We start from the raw sequence: 23,232 nt of genomic DNA on the forward strand, positions 1-23,232 counted from the left end.
TTTTTGTACATTTATCTCTGTATTTTGTACACAGTTTTATTTTTAATTGTGGCTTCCCTTTTTCTGATTTCCATAACTGAGCTTTAAATCACTTCATATATCAAAGGAAACCTTTCGGGATTCTGCAGTTGTGTTTATATATATTTTGGGGTATTTTTTGTACACATTTTAAAACTGTATTGCAGATTTCACAAATATATTGCACATTCTTGCTTAATGGATTAGTTTATGTATGCTAGTGCTAGTAATACTTGGAGCTTTGCATCTGGAAATTATTTTTAAAAATTAAGTAAATCTCACCATGCCCTTGCAAGAAGGGAAAAGGGAGCAAAGTGATGGAATCTCTCCTCCTGATTCATCATCCATTGAAGTCTATTGGGAATCTATCCATTATTTCTGTGGGCTTTGGACCAGGTACACTGTGTGCAAGGCTACAGAAAGAGTGAGGGCAGGAAGAGGTGTGTTAAACATACATGCATACATCCTGACTATAACATATATGATTGGCCCAAACCTGTCATCTGCTTTAGGATCAATAGCAATTGCTGTTGATGGCAAAAAGACCTTCATATTCTAGTAAAGTAGAAATGGGGAGTTTAAAATACCGTATATAGCGTGTGGAGAAATTTGATTTCTCATATACATACTGGGACAAAGTGCACAGGTATGTCTTTATTGAAGAGGGATTATATAACTGTGACACACCAAGCATTTAATAATTGGACAACTTTGCAGCATTACAGGATGTTCGGTATTACTTTTTAATTGAAATGAGGTGCATATGGATAGTGGTCTTAAGTTATGGAGAGGGCTTCTGTTTTTCAAGGTTTATTAATTTTATTTTTCATGGTTTATTATTAGCAAGTTTTGAGTTTTATGTAGATGTCCAAAAATTGGGGTAAGGGGAAGGTTCCAGGCTCCTTTTTTGCGATGAGAAATCTTTTTGTAATGTTCAGTAGTGCATTTTAACATAGTCCTGGTTCAAACGGCACTATGTTACAATTCACCAGGGAAATTCACCAGCAGGGTCTGTGCAGACCAATTAATATGTAGCATGTTAATGCACTTTAGAAATCCCGCCCCCATAGTCCACATTATTGCTTCTTGTAGACAAGCTCTTAAATACAAGTAACTATTTCCAGTGTTTATCGACTGAAATCAAAAAATCAGAAGCCTAGTTATGCATTATTTAGGTCACCTTTATGTAAAAGAAATGTGATTGGAAATCAGTTCATACACTGATTGTTTGTCTGAGAATTTCAAAACTAATAGAATACCTGAATAAACTAATTGAATCCTTGAATAAATTCTAAATAGTGCCACTGAAAGATTTCTAGGCTATAGTATCAATTTCTAAGTGTTTCTGTAGCTTCTCTTCAGTAATAGTTTGTCATGGGGAATTAATTGAAAGAGAATATGGTGATTTAGGATGCTGGTACAATATATTTTTCATAGCAGCAGAACTTAGTCCAGTCCTTAGGGCAAAGAAGTCATGTCTCCTCTGTGGGAATCTGCTAGGCAGTTGCATGGCCATCATACGGAAGTTCATTAAAATTCTATATGTTGGTCAATCCTATCTTTTGGCCAATGCCATGTTTTGGTAGAAGCCTTCTCCACATCTCAGTGGCCAGTGAAGATAAAAATATGTAATTTATTTTATTTTGGACTCCCATATTTAAGGGATCATTGTGCTTCCCACCCAAGAAATAAATGGCCGTGAAAATTCCATTGTAATGGATCTGTGGAGTTTCGCACGATCAAGAATAGGAACATTTATTCCTGCTTACTTGAAAATTTCCTTTCTTTGAGTGATAAGGTCTGCAGATTTGGGCCACTTTGGAGACAAATGGATCCTCCAGAATAGAAATAGAAATTGACATCCAAGATAATTTCCCAATTTCTGAAGTAGGAAAAATTGATGTTTTTTCCTCAAAGTATAATTAACACAGTCTGTAATTTAGGAACATAGATTTAAATTATCCTGGCTGTGGAAATTGTCTCAGTTGGAAGGAATCTTTAGGGAACAGGACTTTGCTTTGCTGCCACTGACTGACAATAGGCCCTCAAGTTGCAACCCATTGTAATTACTCTAAAGGAAATTCAAGTAAGTGCAGATAAATGATTCTGTTCTTTAATACGCAGGACTACTAATATGAGCCAGCTTCTAGTACGTTTTCGTAATAGTGCATAATTCTTGCTCTGGGGTAAACAGGTTGTGCAAGAACAATGGGTGCCATTAAATTATTCATAATTTTGCCTAATGTTACTGTAATAATATAGTAATTAACTACTTGCAAATGCCAGTCATAAAGACTTTAATGGTGACCACTGAATAATAATACCATTTTACATTGTGCTGGTACTACTTTATAGATGAATGTGTGGTTTCATTTGAATACATAAATATTTCCTCAGGTTTGGAATGTAAGTGGAAATATGCACATTCGAAACACCTCCACTTTGAATATTCCTTTAGTTAAAGTTGTATGGTAAAACCTAGTAAAGCAAAGTGAAGTGTGCTGCCTCACTGACAGTTGTGCATTGCAAGTGGAAAGTAAGCAGGAGTAACTGGCAACTTCGTGTGAGCTACTCAGATTTCTCATGTAATATCTTTTTTTCAGGAATATGATCTTTCATGCTCACGAATTATTGCAGGGTTTACAGCCATTACTGTACAGTGTTATAAACTGCAGCTATTGGGGTTGCTGCTCCAATTCATTTCATAATATGGTCCAAGTACTGTCTTTGGTGTTTGCCAGTGGGAACTCCTCTAAATAACTTCTTACAACATATTCAATTTGTTGTTTTTTCCTTTTTCAGCATGGCAGCTAGTCTTGGTTATGGCATGAGTATGGCTTTAAGGTTTTTTCTTCACATAATTGCTTTTTCGTCCTAAGACAAAGTAGTAGCTCTGTGTGTATATTATACACACTCTCTCTCTCTCTCTCTCTCTCCGCCCCTCTTCCCTCCACCCCCCCTCCCAAGTTATTTCACGTAGGTAAGAAGACTAAATGGGATATAGCAGCATGAATGATGATTTTCAAGTTACAGTTCTCATTTATTGCCAATGCCTGAATTTTTTATAGTATAACTAGGAAACAGTTTTCAGTTTAAATAAAATCATTTTTCAAGGATTTAAAAAAAAAACCTTCCCCCACCCCTCCCAAATACACTGGGAGGAAGAGAAAGAAATATCAGGGTAGATTTAAAGTAGTGTTTTGTTTGCATAAATCACAGTCTGTATCACTTTGTGCTTTCTATGGTGTATTTCTTACTGCTTATAACAACAGAATGAGTGGCCTTTTAGGTTGGTTACACAGCATGGGAAGATAAGTTGCAAAAAATTAGATTGTTTACATTCTGGCTACATTTGAGCAGAAATCAGTTGCTTCATTAGTAATCAAGTAACCATCGAAAGGCTTGTTTAAAAATAAATAACCTTTCTAGGATGTTAAAAGCCACTAAAGTAACCAAAATTCAGAAAAGGAGTAAAAAATGGAACTGAAAACTGGAATCTTCAAATATAATATGGGTAAAGTACTTGATTTCATGAATTTGTCCCAGAATTTTGGCCTTGATTCAGTACTCTAACCTGCTGAACAATTGTACAATTTTTTCCTTTGTGAAGATTGTCTTTCTGATGAACGTTTGCGTTCCCACATCACCTCTTGCCCTCCAGTCTCTGTGCTCACTTTCATTTGCGTCTGACAGTAGTAGTTTGTCTGTACTGTTTTCTGTTTGGCATAGTCAATATTTCCAGTAATTCCCTTTTTTCCCCAAGGATTTTTAAATTGTATCTGAGATACAGTATGTACTTGAAGAGGCAGTGTGGTTTAGCTAGAGGATTGAGCACAGGGCTACCAGCCAGGACTAATTCTAAGCATGATTTTTTTTCTGACTGACTTGCTCTGCAATTTTAGATAAGTATCACAAGGTTTCCTCACTGCTGGGGTGCCCCTTTGTCACTGCACCTGGGGATTAGCTTTGCCTGGTTGGACACCCACTTCCTTTGTTTGCTCACACCGTGGCCCCTTTTTCCCTCTAGGAGTTGCAGAGGTTCCTCTTCATGGCTTGACCCTACCTCTTTGTGTCTTGGGCCTCCAGACATGTCACTATGCAGTTTTTGCCTTCCAGGGTAACAGTCTCACCAGACCCGTTGTCCGGGTGCCATTCCAGTCCCTATGAAGACTGTGCCACTTTCTCAGCAGCTGATAGGGGAACCCAGGCACAACTGCTACTCCAGGTTCCAGCCTAGGGACACTACTCTCAGCAGCCAAGGTCTGCAACATCTCAACCCTTGCTTCCATTTGCCCAGGCTTCTTTCTACTCTGCGCTCTATAAGCTTTCTTCACCACCACCTCTCTGGGCAAACCCTTCCCTTAGGGTCAGGATCCCAGGCTTCTGCTCCTCTCTCCCTCCTGGGTCATTCTGTCCTCATGAAGCCCAGAGTGTTACGGCAGATTTCTATACTGCAGCCCTTTCTTGTCTCATTCTTGACTTTATACAAACTCCCACCTACTCCTGCCCAGGTGGGCTCTATCTTCAATTACTGCTTGTTAGCCACGCTTAAATCTCCCCCAGGTGCAGCCTGCCAGGTTAATTAGCCCCTTCTGAGTCACCTTAACCCCTTCAGAGGTAGTATCGAATGAACACCCCCCCACAGCAAGCCATTCATTCTTTGTGCTGCAGTATTCCCATTTGTAAAATTGAGATAATGTCTACCTTACAGACATTGTATAAGGTAAGTAGTTTTACTGTATAATTATTTGTCTTTTATTTAACCAACATTTAGATTTGGAGCAGGTCCCTTTAGAGACATGTAATGGTGCAGTTTATTTTTAAATGGCATACAATGCACCCTCACACAACCAATTATACTAATAAAACTCACCATTTGGGTTTCTTCTTTGTAGAATTTTGTATATGTAGACAGGCTTCAGCTATCAGTGGCTTTAGAATTCTCCTTTATCCAGGATAAATTCAATCAATCTCTTCTTGAGAACATTTTTAATTTAAATTGCCTCAACTACTAATCTGCTTGGTTCAATTATTAAAGATGTATAACAGTTAACTTGTTTTCTGTATGATCTCTCCCTTTAAGCCCCACTCTTGCACTTTACTGTATATCTGCATTATTTCATTCAGAATTTCTCTTTGTAGAACTACAAAATCCACTTAATGTTGTAGTAGACTTCTGCATATTCTTCCTGGAACTGCCTGTTTCCTGGAAAGCCTTATGTAACTTCTGTTGTTTACCTCTTTGTGATTTAAATTAGAGGTAATTCTAGTTACTGTTTTTTGGTTGGAAGAATTAGTGCATTATGTCAGTGTAAACTAACTAGCATATTTGCTATAGTAGGAAATGTCACTTTTATGTGACCAATTTATCTGTGATGCACTGTATATTGGGTGTGGCTTGCCATTGTTTCATTTTTAGCTCTTTGCCATTTTGTATTTTCTGTAGTGTCCTTCTGCTATAACTCAGTCTGTGAACTGATTTTAAGGTTCTGCATGGGGGGACATTTTCAAAACACCACTATATAATAACTTGTATCTTTCACGTAGTTGTAATGCTATTTTCTGCCTTCATTCTCACATTTGTAATTTCTTTCCCTTTATATATTCCTTAAATGGATCATGAAGGAAGAAGAAGAAATTAACTAGCAGTAGAATTAAAGCCCACAAAGGCTCTTTATCTATTAACTTCAAGAATGCCACCCATTGGCTTTAATTGCAATTTACACATTCAGTGGTCTATAAAACAGATTCTCCTTTTAAGTATTAGTCTGACACTTTGGTGTTGAGGCTATTCATCCAACTCTGTTTCCATTCTCCTGGAGTAGCAAGTCATTAAAAAAGATCAGTTCTAGCTCACTTTGCTCATCTTGCTTTGAAATTAATTGGTAGTTTCTGAAACCTCATCAGAAAATCCCAAGGATTCTATTTTCAATGTTTTTCAGTGTGAACAACTGCAGTTGGTTTTAATCATCATCAAAGCTAAACATATTTGGCTTTAAACATCATCTTAACTTGTGCACTAAGTGTAGTTGTTGGGCGGGTTGGTAGGTTTTATACTTCTTTGCAGAACTCTGCATGCAAATACTGTGTAAAATTTTTCTCTCCCCTTCCATTGTGGTATCATTCACTAATTTTCCTACTTCTTTTTACCAAGAATAAAAGCATTTCATAGATGTGCCGTACGACTAACCTCATTTTATTAATGGCATTAAGGAAAAACAATAACATAAATCACCGCTATATATATTTTTACAGAAGTATACAATTTTGAGCATGATGTTAATTTAGAAAAACCAATGTGCACAGTAGTAACCCATTCTCGTTTCTTATCTATAAAGATTGATATGTGAAACTTATTTTACAGCTTTCTGGATCAAATGTTTATACATCTTAAAAGAATAAAGTGCTTTAGAAGAAGTGAAGCACAGGCTTGGCAGGAAAGGAAGAGTGGTCTAGTGGTTGACTCGGGAGACCCTGGTTCAGTTCCCTGCTTTCTGTGCGACCTTTGGCAAGTCACTTAATCTCTGTGTCTCAGTTCCCCATATGTAAAATGGAGACAATTATACTTCCCTGCCTCACAGGGGTATTATGAGGATAAATGCATTATAGATTGTGGAGTACTCAGATACTATGGTGATTGGGGCATGATAAGTACATAAGATAAAGCCTTACCTCCTGGTGTTCTTTGTCTGCAGTATATAGACTTAGGCTAATGTGCAAATAGAAATTTTCTAGTGCCTGTGTTCAAAGTGCACTTGCTATTTTCTTTTCTATAAAATGACTTTCATAATCACCATTCTTAGAGCAGTTTTATTAAATGTACACAATATATTTACAAAATTGGGCTCCTTGTCCTAATAGAAAGTAATCTGTAAATCCCAAAATGCTTTGGGTTTTTTCAGTTTTTAAGTATTTTTTCTTGCTTTCTTTAAGAGTTCTTGGTCCTGCAACAGAGCATGTAGTATTTATTAAACAATGGATCAGCCTCAAAATGTAGTTAGCAAAGGGGGAAAAAGTTGAAGAGATTTTATCAATTTTTTTTTAATGTAGAAGTTAACCTCGTTGTTGGATAGTGCTTGATTGTTAACTACCAATCTGAGTAGAACTGGTATTCAGGGATTCACAATGTACTTAGGCAGACTGCAAAAAAGTCTGGTGTACATTGTGGTATACCTGTGTAATTTTATGACTTTTCTCTGTACTGCAACATTACATTTCTAAGGAGTCTTACAGGGGCATTTGATGAGATTGTTCACGCATTGTGTTGGAGCTGATACACTGGGTGTCTGCACTGCAAAAACCAAAAGAAAACAAACAAAAAAAATCCATTTCCCTCAACAGATGCAGCTGAACAAGTGTTGAACGTGGTTTATATGCGTGTGCAGCCAAAGACAAGCTCATTCAACACCATGTCACAAAGTGTGGTTAAAACTTAATAGGCTTTATGCTGAAATGCAGTTTGTCCTTGGCTACACTTGCATTCAGCACCATGTCAGCTATTTGTAGTACATAAGATCAGTTTTGTAGTACATAAGAACTGCCATACTGGGTCAGCCCAATAGTCCATCTGGCCCAGTATCCTGTCTCCAGCAGTAGCCAATACCAGAGCTTCAGGGATAGTGAACAGTGCAATTTTTGGAGAGAACAACCCCAGTCTGCCCTTCCAGGCTTCCAGCAGTCAGAGGGTTAGCCAGGGGTTTCATCCATGATTATTTCGGCTAATAGCCAAGTGATGGACCTGTACTCCCTGAACTTATCTAGTTATATTTTTGGCCATCACAACATTCTATGGCGTTGAGTTCCAGAGGTTAATTGTGCATTGGGTGAAAAAGTATTACTTCTTGTTTGCATTAAACCTGCTGCCTATTAATTTCATCAGTTGACCTCTGGTTTTTGTATTCTGGGAATGGTAAATAACACTTCTCTCTCCACTTTTTCCATACTGTTCATGATTTCATAGACTTCTATCATATCACCCCTTAATCGTGTCTCTTCTAAGATGAAAAGCCCTAATCTTTTTGATCTCTCCTCATATGGAAGCTGTTCCATACCCTTGATCATCTTTGTTGCCCTTCTTTGAACCTTTTCCAGTGAGACAAACGGACAAGATTTAAGTATTGTAGACAAAGCTTAAAGAAAGTTCTCTATCATGCTATTTTAATTATTTCTTGTTTTATTTGTTTCCACTAAACTAAAACAAACATTTGGACTGAAAGTATAGTTAGTATTTCTATATGGAAAAATATATTATGTATGCTGTATCTTGTAACTTTGAAAGGGCTTCAATAGTTCTGCCGACTGATGAGCCTTTGTGAAACCAATGCAAGAGATTTCTGTAGTCTCAGGAAAGAATTAAGAGGGAAATGCTACCCATGTTAGAAGAGGTCATGCATTCAGTTGAAGTTTTGTTTATTAAGAGCTGCCATGTGAAAGAAAGAAAGTATCAAAGCAAACTGTTCTCTGATGCTATATTTGCTCTATGATTGTACCTCATTTCTATACAAAATGAATTTTTAAACACTCTGTTCATTAAATATTAGGAGCAGTGAATGATTTTTAAACCTTTATTTCTAAAATTTGATATGTTTCTTAAATCAAGTGATTTATATATATGTTGCTGGAACTTCAGTGAATATTTAGTTTTTGCTTTACAGAAAAATGCAAAGTAACATGATAGGGCTATATGTGCTGTAAAGATTCCTCCGCCCGCCCCCCCCCCCCCCAAAAAAAAAAAAAATCCTTTAGATATGCTGCTGTTGGAATTATTATTAATTTATGAATACAAGGTACTGCCAGACATAAATTAAATCATAAACTCCTTTATTAAATCCAAAGGCCAAATGATATTTATACAATTGCTCTAAACATGTCTAAAAAGCCTAAATAATAAGCAGTCAATAAATCCCTAGAGTAACAAACATTCATAAGCATTTGATCAAAATACTCACAAATGGATCTGTTCTAGAAAGAATCCTCTCATCCTGGCTTGCTCCTGTATCATCAGATGGGATCTTATAAATACTCCTAGCGAGTCTGCCTCTTGCATTCTATGCAACAAACACTTTAACTGTTATCATCTTAGCTAAAAAAAATAAGGTTTTTGTCTGTTGGGTTTGACCTCTTTCTTGGCCTTGATGAAAACAAGATATGGTAGTTGGGCCTCCTCCTTTCAGATTATTTTAAAACTAGCTGCACCCAGCATTTTATCTTCTTATACTGGCCCATATTTTAAGATAACACTGATATGTTGGAATGTACTGTAAGCTTATCACATCACAAAACAACTTATCTTTGTCTGTTAGAACCAGTTTGTAACTTTTTCCTATAATTTAGAGGCTTTTTCCCAGAAACCTTCTTTTTATCTCATTAGTCATATTCCAAGTTTAACATGCCCCCAGACTTGTCTTGCTAAATGCCACATTCCTCTTTACATTTGAATTTATTATTTTTCAAGATGTTGTTACATTGCTTTACCACCTACAGAAGCCATAAAGCATATTTCTTTTTCTTAGCCAAGGTAAGAACCTTAACCCTTTTATGCTAAAACCATTCTACAGATATCCTCTAATAAAGTGTTTTTCTTCACCATTCTTCTTTTAATTTGATTAAAATATTCAGTAAACCATTCCAAGATCTTAATTCAGTTCGACTATAAAAGCACTTTGCCTCTAAAATGAACCACTTCTCCAGTGAAAATGGTTTGTTGTTTGACACTGTGGAAGAGACTTTGGATATTCTTTTCAGCAGAGCCTTGGTAATGCTTGAACTAGGAAGTTTTAACACCCTAACTGCAGTTTGTTTTTCATATTTTATATGTGCACGAAGGAGCATAGGCTGGTTTCTTCAAAGACAACAAATGAAGTATGTTTGTTTGTTTTTCTTTTGGCTGAGCATGGATTTTTTAAATTTTTGTTTGCTTTTTTAGGCAAGTATTAAAGGAACTCTCAGAAGGCTTTTAAGTCTCTTTGCTAAAAGGCACAATTTGTCCTCTTGAAGGGAGACCTTAAGCAGTAACCTTTGGATTTTCACTTTGAAAAAGAAAAAGTGAATCATACTTGCTGTATTATGGAAGACAGATGTTCCTTACCGTCTTAAGTAGCTATGTAATAATAACAAAATAAACAGAGTCACTGGACTGTATGTCAATAAAAAGCTTTAATATTAACTAAAGCTTTCTTCTAAAATACCATGAGTAGCATTTCTGTTAGATTGACAATCTAATATTATAAACAGAAACTGAAGTTAATATTAGGCTTCGGATCCATCAGTAGCAAAGACCAAGGACAAGTCCCAGTATGAGAGCAAAAAAATACTCTCATGCTTTCAAGCACAGCATTTCCTCCCTGAGCCACCCTGGGGGTGAGATGCCACACATGGATCTGGCTGGACCAGCGCCCAAGTTTCCCCATGGTGAGGATAAGGCCAGGCTTGAGCAGGATCAGACAATACCAACAATAACCCCAGTACTCATGCATCCTGAATGCTCACCAGTGCGTGCACTGCCCATCCTGCCAGTGCATCTGTGCCTCCTGGACAGGCCAACCCTGCAGATGCCTTCAGGGCCCTCTGGCATTTCCAGTGGCACACCATAAACCCCGGCCACTGAGCCTTTCTTGTCAGTGGAGGAGTTGATCCTCCCTATCCACAATCTTCACTCCTCTCTGGCCCCCACTCACCAGCAACATTCCCACTCCGGAGGACAAACCTGCTGCTGCTGCAGGAGAAGCCTGTCTGATAGCCACACCACAGCCCTCCTGAACAGTCTTCGGAATTCAAGTAGTTCTCGGAGCTGGAACCCTTGTGCTCCCTGATGTCATGCTGAGTCTGGACTTGTATATGATTGGGCATTGGAGGCCTGGTACCACTACCCGTGGGGCCCACCACATCCTTCTGGCCATACTAGGCACCTGAGATCCCTATCACAGACACCAAGCACCATCGCAGGTGTCTTATTGACCATTCCCCATTCAGTCAACGCCACCATCGGTTTGAGGACGAAGCAGACGTTGAACCGGTAACTTGGCTCCGCTGGTCCCCGCTGCTGCTGCTTCACCGGACAAAGTGCTTATTCCCCTCCTGCTCTCTCCGCCAGATTACCATCACCAGTGCCAGGACTTAGCAGAGAGTAACAGCAGACTTGGGCATCCCATTGGAAGAGGTTCAGGACCCACAACATCAGCTTCTGGACATCCTCCAACCCCCAGGGCCCTCTCCGGTGGTTCTACCCATTAATGAGGCCATTTTTCTCTAACTAGCATGAGCAGTATGGCTGCTTGTGCCCCCACACTGAAGAGAGCAGAGAGGAGGTATTTTGTACCTGCTATAGGGGCAGATTTTCTTTTCACACATCCACCCCCCCCATCTCTCTGGTTGCCTCTGGACAGGAGGGCAAATAGGATGTACCGGCTAGGCAGAAAGGTATATTCCTTGGTGGGATTATAGTCCTGGATTGCAAACTACCAGGCTCTGCTAGCCACATATGATTTTAATAACTACAACAGGCTAGCAGAGTTCAAGGACAAACTGCTGCCGGACAAACGGCAGCAATTCCAGGCATTGGTAGATGAGGGGCAACTGGTATCCAGGGTGGGCTTCCAGGCCACTTGGACATGGCCGACACTTCCTCTCGCTCTTTAGTGACAAGGGTCATTATGTACCAGGACTCATGGCTACAATCATCAGGCTTCCCCAGTGTAGTCCAAAATACAGTTGAGGACCTCCCCTTTGACAAGCACAAGTTGTTCCATGAGAAGACAGACAAATCCTTCCACTTGCTGAAGGACTCCAGTGCCACGCTACGGTCCCTCAGTGTATATACACCTCAGCCCTGAGACACAGGCAGCAGAGGCAATCATTCTATTCACACGCTCCCTACTGGCCTACTAGGCCTACTACTAGTGCCAGCAGGAGGCCCCACATAGGTGGCACCAATCTCAGTTGTCACACTTCCCCAGCTCTGTCACAACCATCTCTTTGACCTCTCCCAGTAGCAGCCAAAACCTCAGTTTTAGCATGCAGGTCATGACTCACGAACCACCCCCGATGCCACTCAGAGTGCCCCATATCATCTTTGGGGGCCATCTTGCCCTATTAGCCCACAATTGGGTTAAAATCACCACAGACGTTGGGATTAGATACTCCATAGAATTCCTCTCATTCCTGCCTCATCAACCCCACCCCCCGACCCTTCCTGGGGACCCATCCCATCAATGCATTCTCCAACAAGAAGTGGACACTCAAGAAGACCATAGAGCCTGTCCCACCACACTACAACAGTTAAGGCTTCTACTCACCATACTACTTCATCTCAACAAAGGGCGGAGGGCACCACCCCATTCTAGATCTTCAGGTGCTGAATACCTGTATCAGAAGGTACGAATTCCATATGGTTACACTGGCATTGATTATTCCTTCCTGCCCCCAGGGAGCCTGGTTTGTGTCTCTTGACATGTAGGACACTTACTTCCATGTGGATATTCACCCGACTCACTGCAAGTTTCTCCACTTTCAGGTAGGACACCAACACTCCCAATTTCGGATCCTCCCGTTCGGCATAGCAACAGCACCACAAGTGTTCACAAAGATCTTCGTTGTGCCAGCAGCACAAATGTATCTATAACAGTTGTTCTAGGCTACCATCTCACCCTCAAAAGGTCAGGCCTAGCCCTAAACTCTATACAGGTGCACCTGGCAGCACTCAATGTCTTCCCCCCACCACCATGGACGACATCTTGCTGTTTATGCACCCCACACAGTCCGGTTCATGAAGGGTTTACTCAACACCTTTCCACCAATACTGAAGCCCATACCCCCATGGGACCTTAATCTCATTTTCTCCACCTTCACGAAGTCACCCTTTGAACTGTTGGCAAAATGTTTCCTCTCCAACTTCTTGATGAAAGTGACATTCCTGTTAGCCATTACTTCAGCCAGGTGGGTCAGTGAACTAGCAGCCATGATGACAGACCACTACCCCCACCGCCCCCCCCCAGTGTATTCCACAAGGACAAGGTGTCCGTATGGCTACATCCTAAATGCCGTCCAAAGGTGATTTCAAAATTCCCTCTGAATCAGTATATCCACCTACCTGTTTTCTACCCCAAACTGAACACCTCCCCCACTGACAGGGTCCTATACTCCCTCAACATCCACCATGCACTGGCATTCTACCTACACAGGAGTTGAGCCTGTTGCCAAAGATTTTTGTGGCCATGGCTGAATGGTCCAACGGTCAAGCCTTCTCGTCCCAATGAATCTTCAAATGGGTTTTGATGCATCCATGAATGCTATAAACAATCCAGCGTACCCCCACCTGATAGAGTCTCGGCGCAGTTTACATGAGCGCAAGACACCACATTGGCCTCACTGGCGGATATGTCCTGGCAAGACATCTGTCACACAGCTATCTGGCACTCTGTGCATACACTGACAACACACTACACCAGCGATTCTCAACCTTTTTTTCCCCGGGGGGGGAAGAGGGGGGGACTTGCGGTGGTGGCGGGGTTTCACGGCGGCGGTGGGGGGGATGCTTTCGGTAGCGGCGGGGTTACATGGGGGGAACAATGCCCTCCGCCGAAACCCTGCCGCCGTTTGACTCTTTTCAGCGGCAGGGTTTCGCAGGGTTGGGTGGGTGGGGGGGACTTTTGGTGGTGGCGGAGTTTCACATCGGGGGACTTTCAGCCACGCGGTACGGCTCGCCTTCTTCGAAGTACCAGCCTTCTTTGAAGTACCACCCACCGGTGGTACGCACCACCGGTTGAGAACGGCTGCACTACACCATCACACAAGTGGCAACTGCAGACATGGCAGTGGGGCAGGCCATATTGCATACTGTGCTTCCATTGGCATCCTTGCACCCACCTCTGCGCAGATCACTGCTCGTAAGTCACTTGTGTAGAATACCCATAGGGACCATCACTTGAAAAAGAAGAGGTTTTTTATCTATAAGTGGGGGTTCTTCTAGATGTGTGGTCTCTATCTGTATTCCACTACCGGCCCTCCATCCCCTCTGCCTCGTACTGGACTTTAAAATGGTAACAGGGAGACTGGAGAGGCGTCAACCTTCACTATCTATTATACCCTCAACTGGATGCACAAGGGGACATGCTACGCACATGCGGGTCAGTGGACATTGCTAAGAAACACTTCCAGACTCATGCGCATCTCATATGTGGAATACAGATAGAGGTGATACATCTTAAAGAACCTTTATTTACAGACAAGTAACTTCTTATTATTACCAATGACCTTTAAAATCCACTTTGGAACTAACTAGATAGGGAGCTCTGGTTTGAACACCATTCTAGCTAGAACAGTTTCTAACATATTTAAATGGAACAAAGACACATTGGAATAGAGTCTTGGCAGACATGTCCATTTAGATTCCCAACTCTCCATATGCATGCATATCTGTTTTGTATGTGCAGTTTAGATATTCTTGCATATAGTTCCACATGTACATGTCCAGTTTAACTCAGTAAATCTAGGCTTAAATGATATCCAAAATGTTGAGATCACCCTGTCTTTTCTTTGTGCAGAATGAAAGAGAGAACGGATCTTAAAACAATAAACCACTCTAGACAAATGCCTGCCTTCCCTAAGGCTTACCAGTCCCTGGATTTGGGAAAGCCCCAACTTCTTTAGACTCCTGCACAGACTGACTCTTTGTATCAGCCTGTTCCCCTGGATGACTTCTGACAATTGACACCCATATCCCTTCCTGAGAGGGCCTTTTAAACTGTAGCCCTTTGATCTGTTAGTTGCCAGTATTGGCAGAACAGCTGTCGCTTCAGCCAGTAACCCCCAGTGTTTGCTGGGAGGCTGCATATATACTTAATTTTGCAAAATGAGTGAGTTAGTTTAGTACCATGTATCATCTGTTTGTCATAAGAAAATTTAAATTCTAATTCCTCATACAGATATGTAATATATATTTAGTACTACAACAGATTTCCATCTATTAGGTACCTTTATTTTGATTGTCATGGTACTTTAGCTCTTTCTATTTTGAAAGAATCTTTATTTTATAGAGGTATTTTCGACTGAGGCAGTTTTGTAAGGAAAACATTAATAAAATTAATTTTCTGAGATATTCATCTCATTAGTTCCTTGTTTGCTGTATCACGAACATGAGTCACTTCATTAAAACAGAACTATCTTTATCAGTAAGGCCAATGCTGGATATTTCTGAGGAAGAAGTTAAAAAACACTCTCATTCTCCGTATTTATGCAGTGCTACACTGTACAGACAATTTTGCCCTTAGCCAAGTTGGTGATCAGTTTCACTTTAAACAAAGGGCAAGTTGATGACTCTTGTAATTTTCAAAACTAGTCATATTCATTTAAAGTGCTTTTTTAATTTTATTAAGATTAAACACTTTTTAAATCTTACTGTGCTACTTAAAGTACATAACTGAAGCTTTTTTTAAAATGAATCTTTCCAGTGCTCTTTTCTTTATATTTACTATTATGACTGAATACCCCTGTTATCCATATAAATGTTTAATCTCTTTTTGAATCTTTCTAAGTTTTTGGCCTCAGTGAAATCCTGAGGCAATGAGTTCCAAAGCCTAATTATGCATTGTGTGAAATTGCATTTTCTTTTATTGGTTTTGAATTTGCTATCTTTCAGTTCTATTGAATGTCCCATTGTTTTTGTGCTATAAGACAAGGAGACTAGAAAGCCCTGATTTCCCTTATATAGGCCATTTATTATTTTGTATACTTTTATCATTTGCCTTCTCACATCTTTTCTCTCCATCCCAATCTTTTCAATCTTTTTTCCATGCCCCTAATCATCATCTTTTCATATGGTACTTTCCAGTGTTAGGAGACAGCATGTTAGACATTCCTACATAACACCGTTTATGCCTAACGTTGTAATGAAGATATTACTGGTGTGTGAGGTCACATGTAGTTGCTGAAAAAATAATGGTAAAATGTGATTAAATATGCATTAGGGCCTTTTACAGGTTATGTTAGCAAGATGAGATGGTCCCTTGTAAACAAAAATCTTTCAATGCAAAGATCTTATACCGCAAGTGTCAAAAAAAGGATCTGTACAAAACAGGGTTAATTAATGTACACTTATGAAGTTAACATCTAAAATTTCACTTTGTGTAAAAGTTACTCAATTAAAGGATAGGATGTGGACTTCTGTACTGTTCTGTTACATTACATATTGACTGCAGTAGCCTTATTTCACATGTTTAAAGTTAAAGCTGCAGCTACAGAACCATAAATAATTGAATCGTAGCTGGCATCGTTTTTCACACTTTTTAAATAGTTTTACTAATTCCAAAAATAGGTGTGGTCTCTTTAATTTTAGATTGTTGTGATGCCACCACTATTTCTTTTCTCTTACCCCTTCTAAGACACCTGTTCCTGGCAACATAAGGCCTGTGGGAAGCAGCATCAGAAAGTAGCATGTGCAGCTGCTCTCTTAAACATCAGTGGCTGTCTTTGTAGTATTTGTAGTAGGGAAGTATGGAGCATCTGTGCCCTCCAATGCTCATCTTTTAGGTAGGGGACTAGAAAGAAGCACTTTCTTTCCCTCTGAAGACCACAAGCAGATTGTGGGGAGGAAGGGCTCCTGAAGAGATTAGTGAAACTGCCCATCTGTGTGGGCCCTGTGATCTTGCTCCTACATTCATCCTCTCTGGCCTATCTGTACAACCTGCCAGAATGGGAGATCAAACAAGGCCCTGAGTCTCTCAAGACCCTTCTTCTCTTTTCCCCTTCCTCCTTCTGTCTAACCTGGCCTCTTCAATAGATTTCTCTTCACTGAAGAGGAGGGTGGAGAGTGCGTGCGTGCGTGCGTGCGTGCGTGTGAGGGGGGAGAGGAGTGAGAGAGAGAGAGAGAGAGAGACTTGTCCTTTTTCACTTCTGGGAAGTAGAAGTAGGCACTTTTTTAGTTCTGCAGAAGAGGAATGGGAGGCGAGCATGCTGGTTTCATTGCATGATATTCTGTCAGTCACCCCTACACTTTTCATCCTTTCCTCTGCTTACATATCTGGTTTGAGATCTCAGGAGGAAAAGTGTGCTACTCCCTGAGTCTTGCTTACCACTCAAGCTATTTATTTTATAGAGTTGCTGCCTGTTTTTCTTCCATCTATTGCATTTAGGTATTTATAATATTTATAGCACTATTAAAATTACTTTAGAAAAAACACGATGACTTTCATTTATCCTCACACTGACACTCTTCTGAAATGACAATGTGATGCCAGCTGCACTTAAAATGAGCAAATGAAACATACTGCACTGAAAGCGCTGCCTATCATCTGGTAGCATTTGGGCTTAAGATTTCACACCTCCTTTTTGGGACTTGCAAGAGAAATTATCCTGTAGGGAGATTCCTTGTCCCAGCCACAAAGGAAGAAAGACAGGAGGCAATGGATGTAGTTTAATTAGGCTGCAACTTTATTCACTCAACGTATCAGGGAGTACCAGCAATAAATTGTACAGTACAGGTCATTATTCTTTCCTTAATTGTTTCCACCTACTTGGGAGGGCTGCCATCAGCTCTTACTCTTCCCAGTCTGTTCCCATCCAGACCATTGCTGCAACCCACTGGCCTCCTGGAGAGTTATATGAGAGTTGAGAGACTAGAAAAGAGGGGAGGGGTTGTTTTCATGCTATACTGGATGTTAGAAGTTCCAACTCCCCTTTTACTGTCTTCCTTAGGGGATGCCTTCCTGTAAATCCACTTCCAGTTCCTGTTTGTCAGAGAACTGTTTCCCCTCCATGTACATGTACCTACACAGGAGGATGCCTGTTACCTATTGAGTTGTGGCATTTTGACCTAACCTTTTTACCTCCCCCATTGATTTCCTGACCTACTGTGGGGAAGGCACAAAAAAAAACGCCACCTGCCTCAGCCAATCTGGCATGCTCCCTCCCAAAAAAGGTGACTAGCACAGGCCCATAGTAGATGATGATAAAATCTGATTCTACTCTGACTCATGGTTGGTTGGTGCTACTGATCAGGGAGAGTCTGGATTGCAGGGGTATAAATACTTTCCTCTTCCCTCAGTGCACATGATGAGTCACTGCCCTTCTCTGGTTCATCTAATACTTATTGTCCACTCAGGTAAGTCCATTCCCTTTTCCCCTCCCTTGTAACTCAAATGCAGTGGGGATGCTTAAAGAAGCCCTGTGGTCGTCTTTCCCTTCCTCTCCCCCTCCCCCATCCAGGCAAAGAGTCACTACATTCAGTTGTGGTTAGCATATTTGGCCCCAATCAGTGGGATTGAATATAAGGGAGCTGATGTCCACGAGTAATATACTATTTCATGTCATGGTTACACCTGTCCTGATTTCCACATAAATGATGCATTATCCATGTGATCTAAAATAGACTGTACTGTAATCTCCTTCCTTATTTTAAAATGTCTTTTAAATGACATAATTGGGAAAATTTTGTTTATTTGATATTTTTCCAAATGGTCAGGCAAGGCATTAAAACTATTTTTAAAAATACACCATCTCCAAGAAATAAGTGGGTGTTTTTATCTTGCATGTCAACATTTTAAGACTTCAGAAATTTTATTCCCATTTCTGTTGCTTCTGTACAAATGCCAAAGCGCTATGAGTTAGAATGCAATCTGGCAGAAGCAACCTTATTTGAAAAATATTAAATTGATTTTGGGGCTAAAATTAGTATGATTGGAGAGCAAAAATGACCTAGACTGCTTTTTGAGACTCTAACTAATGAATTCCCAGTATTTCTTTCAAGAAAAAGCAGTGGACCTTTTGATCCACCCTCTGCTTCTGCAAAATCTTTCAATTTGGGTTTCACGTGGCATACATTTTTTGTCACTCTGCATGTATGAAGTCATTTGTTTGTCAGGTTAAAGGGGTGGTGGCATTCAGAGCCTTTGCGAGCAGGGAATGGGGATATTGGAACTTTGGATCAATTGTATGGTTTGTCTTAGGTGTGTACTTTCAGACCTTAAAGCAGTGGTGTGTGTGTAGGTATGTGGTATAATTGATTCGTCTTCAATTTGCATTATTGCTACTTTTAGCAGCTGGCTTTGGCAGTGTGGGGTGATACTCTCCCACAGTGCAAACAAAACTATTGAGGGGCGGATTATGACCCTATACACTACTGCAGTGATAGTTGTGCAAAATATGCTTGTGAGATATCATTTTGAAAACTATCACCACCTCAACATGAACTAGTGAACTTTAACTGGAGGTACTCTTTACACATCTCTTTGAGATGTATTCATCTGAAGAGAGGGGAAACAAGCCCCTAAGTTATCTTTCACCTTCAGGAGACAAAGAAATGACGCAATTTCATTTCTGTGAGGTGTCCTGGTCAGGCCAGCCAGTAAAAAGCTGGAATAAAGAATGGGATGAGAGGAACCATCTTGAATAAAGACTGTGTCTTGCTAGATTACGTTTCAGGCTTTTAGATGCAAGTTTTCACTTTTATTTGCTTATGATTGTCGCTACCTTTATTTCTTTTACTTGGTATCACTTAATCCATGCTCTTCTGTTAATAACTTGTTTTACTTTTAATCTAAACCAGCCCACTGCTGTGTTTTGAATTGAAATGATTGTTATCCCCAGTTAAGGTAATAAGCTGTACTTTTGTTGCTTCAAAGGAATAACAAATCACATTACTTCCCTGAGTGTTCCAGAAGAGGATGCGACACGTCAGAGCAGATGGTTTGGGAAGATTCGGGTTTGGGGATGTATTAGTAACTTGCTGGTGGAGATGAGGGTGGGGGTGTTGTTTTGGAGGCACGCTGCAGGGGTCAGACTACTGAACCAGGGCTGCATAGCACACAGACACACACTCAGTGAACTACATGCTTGTCTGCTGTCTGTTTGTGTTCGAGTTGAGAGCCCCAGCAGCAGAACATGGAAGGCAGCCAGCATTACAGAGCTGGCAGTGGCATGACCTCTCACTGGTCTGGGCTGAACCCTAAAAAGTTACAAGGATGTTGGTGATCCTAACCCCACAGAAGTTAGGAGTTAGTGTAATCCCCCTTTCCTTTGAATTTGGTATCCGTGTGGCTGAGAAAGTGGGTAGAAAGAGATCCAACCATTTCTTTGAGACCTCATACAGTAGCTGTGCAGAAGGTTGTGGCCTTTGTCCGTCATGGGAATAAGATGGGTCTGGTAGGCCTAAGAAATACTAGCATGCTGTGGATTTGAGCACTGAAAAGCAATTAGATTGTTGAAAGGCTGGGGCCTTAACCCACCTTCCTTTTCACAGCTGCCAGAACATATTGCTTTTTGAAGAAATGTTAAGGTTTAATAGAGTCGCAGTCACTTGTCCCAAAAGAACCCCACAGTCCTGCCTCTGTTCTCATTGCCTGAACTTCGTTCACGTTAAGAAGTACTGTGTGGCAACACCACCTAGGCCTACGTACTCCTCCTTCCCCATCTATAGTTTAAATGCTGATTATTAAAAGTATGGAACTTTTTGAGGCAGCTTAACATAGCACATGGGTATATTTTGTTTTAATGTTTATTTCTGCAGCTGCTAACCTCCTATGATGAATAAGGGTGTTTTAGACTAGCATAAAATCCCATGCTAATTTCTGAGGAGCAGAAGACAAACTGCTATTTAATGAAATGTGTAAATCTTTGAGTTGACTTGTCTTCTTAATTAGCAAGGAAACAGACAGAATATGATTACAACAGTGTCTTTTATATCTTCAGCTCCTGTCACACAGTATCATTTGGAAAAACTTTTTGTTAAAGTTAAGATTTTTAAATAGGAGTACCTAGAAAAAATAAAAATTTGTATTAATCGAAGACTTACTTCAGTATATGTTTTTGAATAGATGAGCTGCCGTACATTGTTGTAGTGGCGTAAAGTTTGTCCCTTTAATTTCTAAATAGTTTGCCTCTTACCCATCATTTGGCTTCATGTTATGTTTCTATAGTATTTATATACATTATTTTAAGTAATTAAAAAGGAATTTTATTGGGTGATGTAGCTTAGTATGTATCATACTTAAGTGAATATAAACTTAGTTTAATCTGAATAAAAATGTCAAGCTTGTTGTGAAAACCTCTTTAAAGACACTGGATTTCATTTATTTTTTTAAGCAAATAGAGCAGGAAAACTATTAATAAGACATTTTTAAATGAATAATTAAGAGAGTATAGTAACTGTGTTGAGAGAGAGAGATAATTAATAGCTTGGTGGAGCACATACTGACTCTTGACCAATTGGCAGGTTGATGACATCTTAGGAGAAGGCAGTGATGATAGTGACAGTGAGAAAAAGAGGACAGAAGAGGAAGGAGAGAAACCACAAAGTAGTGCAACAGAATCGCTAGGAATGAAAATAGAACAGAGGCCTGGATCATCATCCTCATCATCAAGTGAAAGGAGCTTAACAGGCAGTGTACCCAGGTAAGAATTTTTCAAATGTAAGAATGTTTTTATATGAGAAATTCAACAAAATGATATTTAAAATGGGATTCATGATGCTTTATATACAGTTTTCTAAAAACAAATAGAGTTGGAGTACTTTGCGGAAAATGTTTATAAGAAATAAGCACAAGTTCCTCCCCAGCCTTTGTGACAAGTGTAACTGTTAGCCAATTTTATATTAAACCAGAGTTATCCTTAAATCATAAATTACATATAATAAAGAAATACTATCAAGGTTGAAAAGTCCTACATTTGAAGCCCATTAAAATTTAATTTTTCTAAGTCTGTGGATGTATAGAAACTAATAAAGTATCCCCTTCAAGACGAGACCCCATTATGGTCTTAAAATTCCAGCTGATCGGGTCCGTATCCATCTACCATCAAATGGTAAAGAAGCACATGTGACATGGGGATTATCATTGGGCCTTCCTTTTTGGACTCCATTTTGCTGATTACATCTATAAAAACCAATTTCTTAAATCCCAGCTCTACAACTTAAGTCTGCAGCTGTTGTATTGGAGGCAAAAATATTTCTCTGTAATGAAAGAAAAATGTAAATTTTAGAGCTGTCAACTTTTGATTGTCTAAATCATCTGTTAAAAGCTTTTGTATTTTTATCATAACTCAGAAATTTTTCTATGCAAAATGAATTTATTATAATTGAATGAAGCACCTCAGTCTGTGGGTTAAATGGTAGCCATGGGCTTCTGTACATTGAGAGTCTTGCAGTCGTATGTGAATTAGGTCATAAGTGAATTCACTGGTATAGTATCTTAGTGTACAAGGAACTATATCAGGAAACCACCCCATGGATTGACACACTTGATGCTTATGAAGAGGGCCACAGCTGACGTACCAGGGTTGCTGTGGGTCAGTTACTGTGGAGGAGCAATATAGGAAGCCCCTATAGGCCTTGCTATCTTGGTTTTGGAGTTCCTGTACTTAATCTTCTATATATATGATCACTTAAATTCATCAAGTAAATTAGAAAAAGGAAAATAGCATTAGTCAAAACTGGTCTGAAACTGAGTTAAAATTAGTCATTGTACTTTGACAACTGCAACTATGGATAGCATTTTCTAAAGTGCTCATCATAGGCTGTATTCTCATCAAAGTCTGTGTTAAAACTCCAGTTTGACTTGAGTGGGATCAGCGAGTTAGGCCAATGCTGAACATTTTTGAAAATCTCACCTTGAGTGACTTGAAAATTTAAATGGCATGTTTCCATTAATTTGTCCCAACAATGTTCAGTGTTCCACCACAGAGATCGTAGGTTCTGAAAAGAGTGAAAAAATAAATAGGGTTGTAAAGAAATGGAGTTTTTGTTAAATCATCCTTTACTTTTGTTTCTTGCGTAAATATGTGGGGAACAAGTCAATCTGTAATTGACTGGTGTTTTCTGCAGCAAAGGTTTATAGATAAGCCTGACCTCTATTGTTTTCATTGCTTAAGTACTCACTTCAGTACAGAAGCAGATATGACCTAGAAACTAGATGAAGATTAGGTGTAGGGCTGTTTGTGAAGGTTTTTGTAAGGGCTGTGAAGTAACTTCTGTACCCTCGGGGGAATATTGCTAACCCAAACATTGTAAAATTACATTCATAGTCAGACTGAACAGGCTACTGGAAAACATATGATCATGATGCACTCATTCTATTGCTGACCTAATGTTTACTAATCAGGTGTTCTTGGAGAGGATATTTAATGTAATAAAGACTTCCACATGTAAATCTTAATTATAGGTGAAGATGGTAGTTCACCGTCTTAGTTACTGCAGACCCATTACAACACTAGAGGCTTTACCGCTGATCA

At 39.8% G+C, this 23,232-nt stretch overlaps 1 protein-coding gene across 1 annotated transcript in view; it reads left to right on the plus strand.

Moving 5' to 3' along the window:
- CTDP1 (CTD phosphatase subunit 1) overlaps window positions 1–23,232 on the plus strand; it is a 176,067-nt gene that overhangs the window by 93,606 nt on the left and 59,229 nt on the right. The window contains exon 12 of the mRNA XM_067537538.1: window positions 21,221–21,399. Coding sequence (XP_067393639.1) covers window positions 21,221–21,399 — 179 coding nt within the window. The remainder of the gene's footprint in view (window positions 1–21,220; window positions 21,400–23,232) is intronic.

The sequence above is a fragment of the Emydura macquarii genome, unplaced genomic scaffold (assembly GCF_026122565.2).
Source record: "Emydura macquarii macquarii isolate MOO-44397 ecotype Brisbane River unplaced genomic scaffold, CSIRO-AGI_Emac_v2 contig_431, whole genome shotgun sequence".
In the NCBI taxonomy this organism is placed as follows: Eukaryota; Metazoa; Chordata; order Testudines; family Chelidae; genus Emydura; species Emydura macquarii.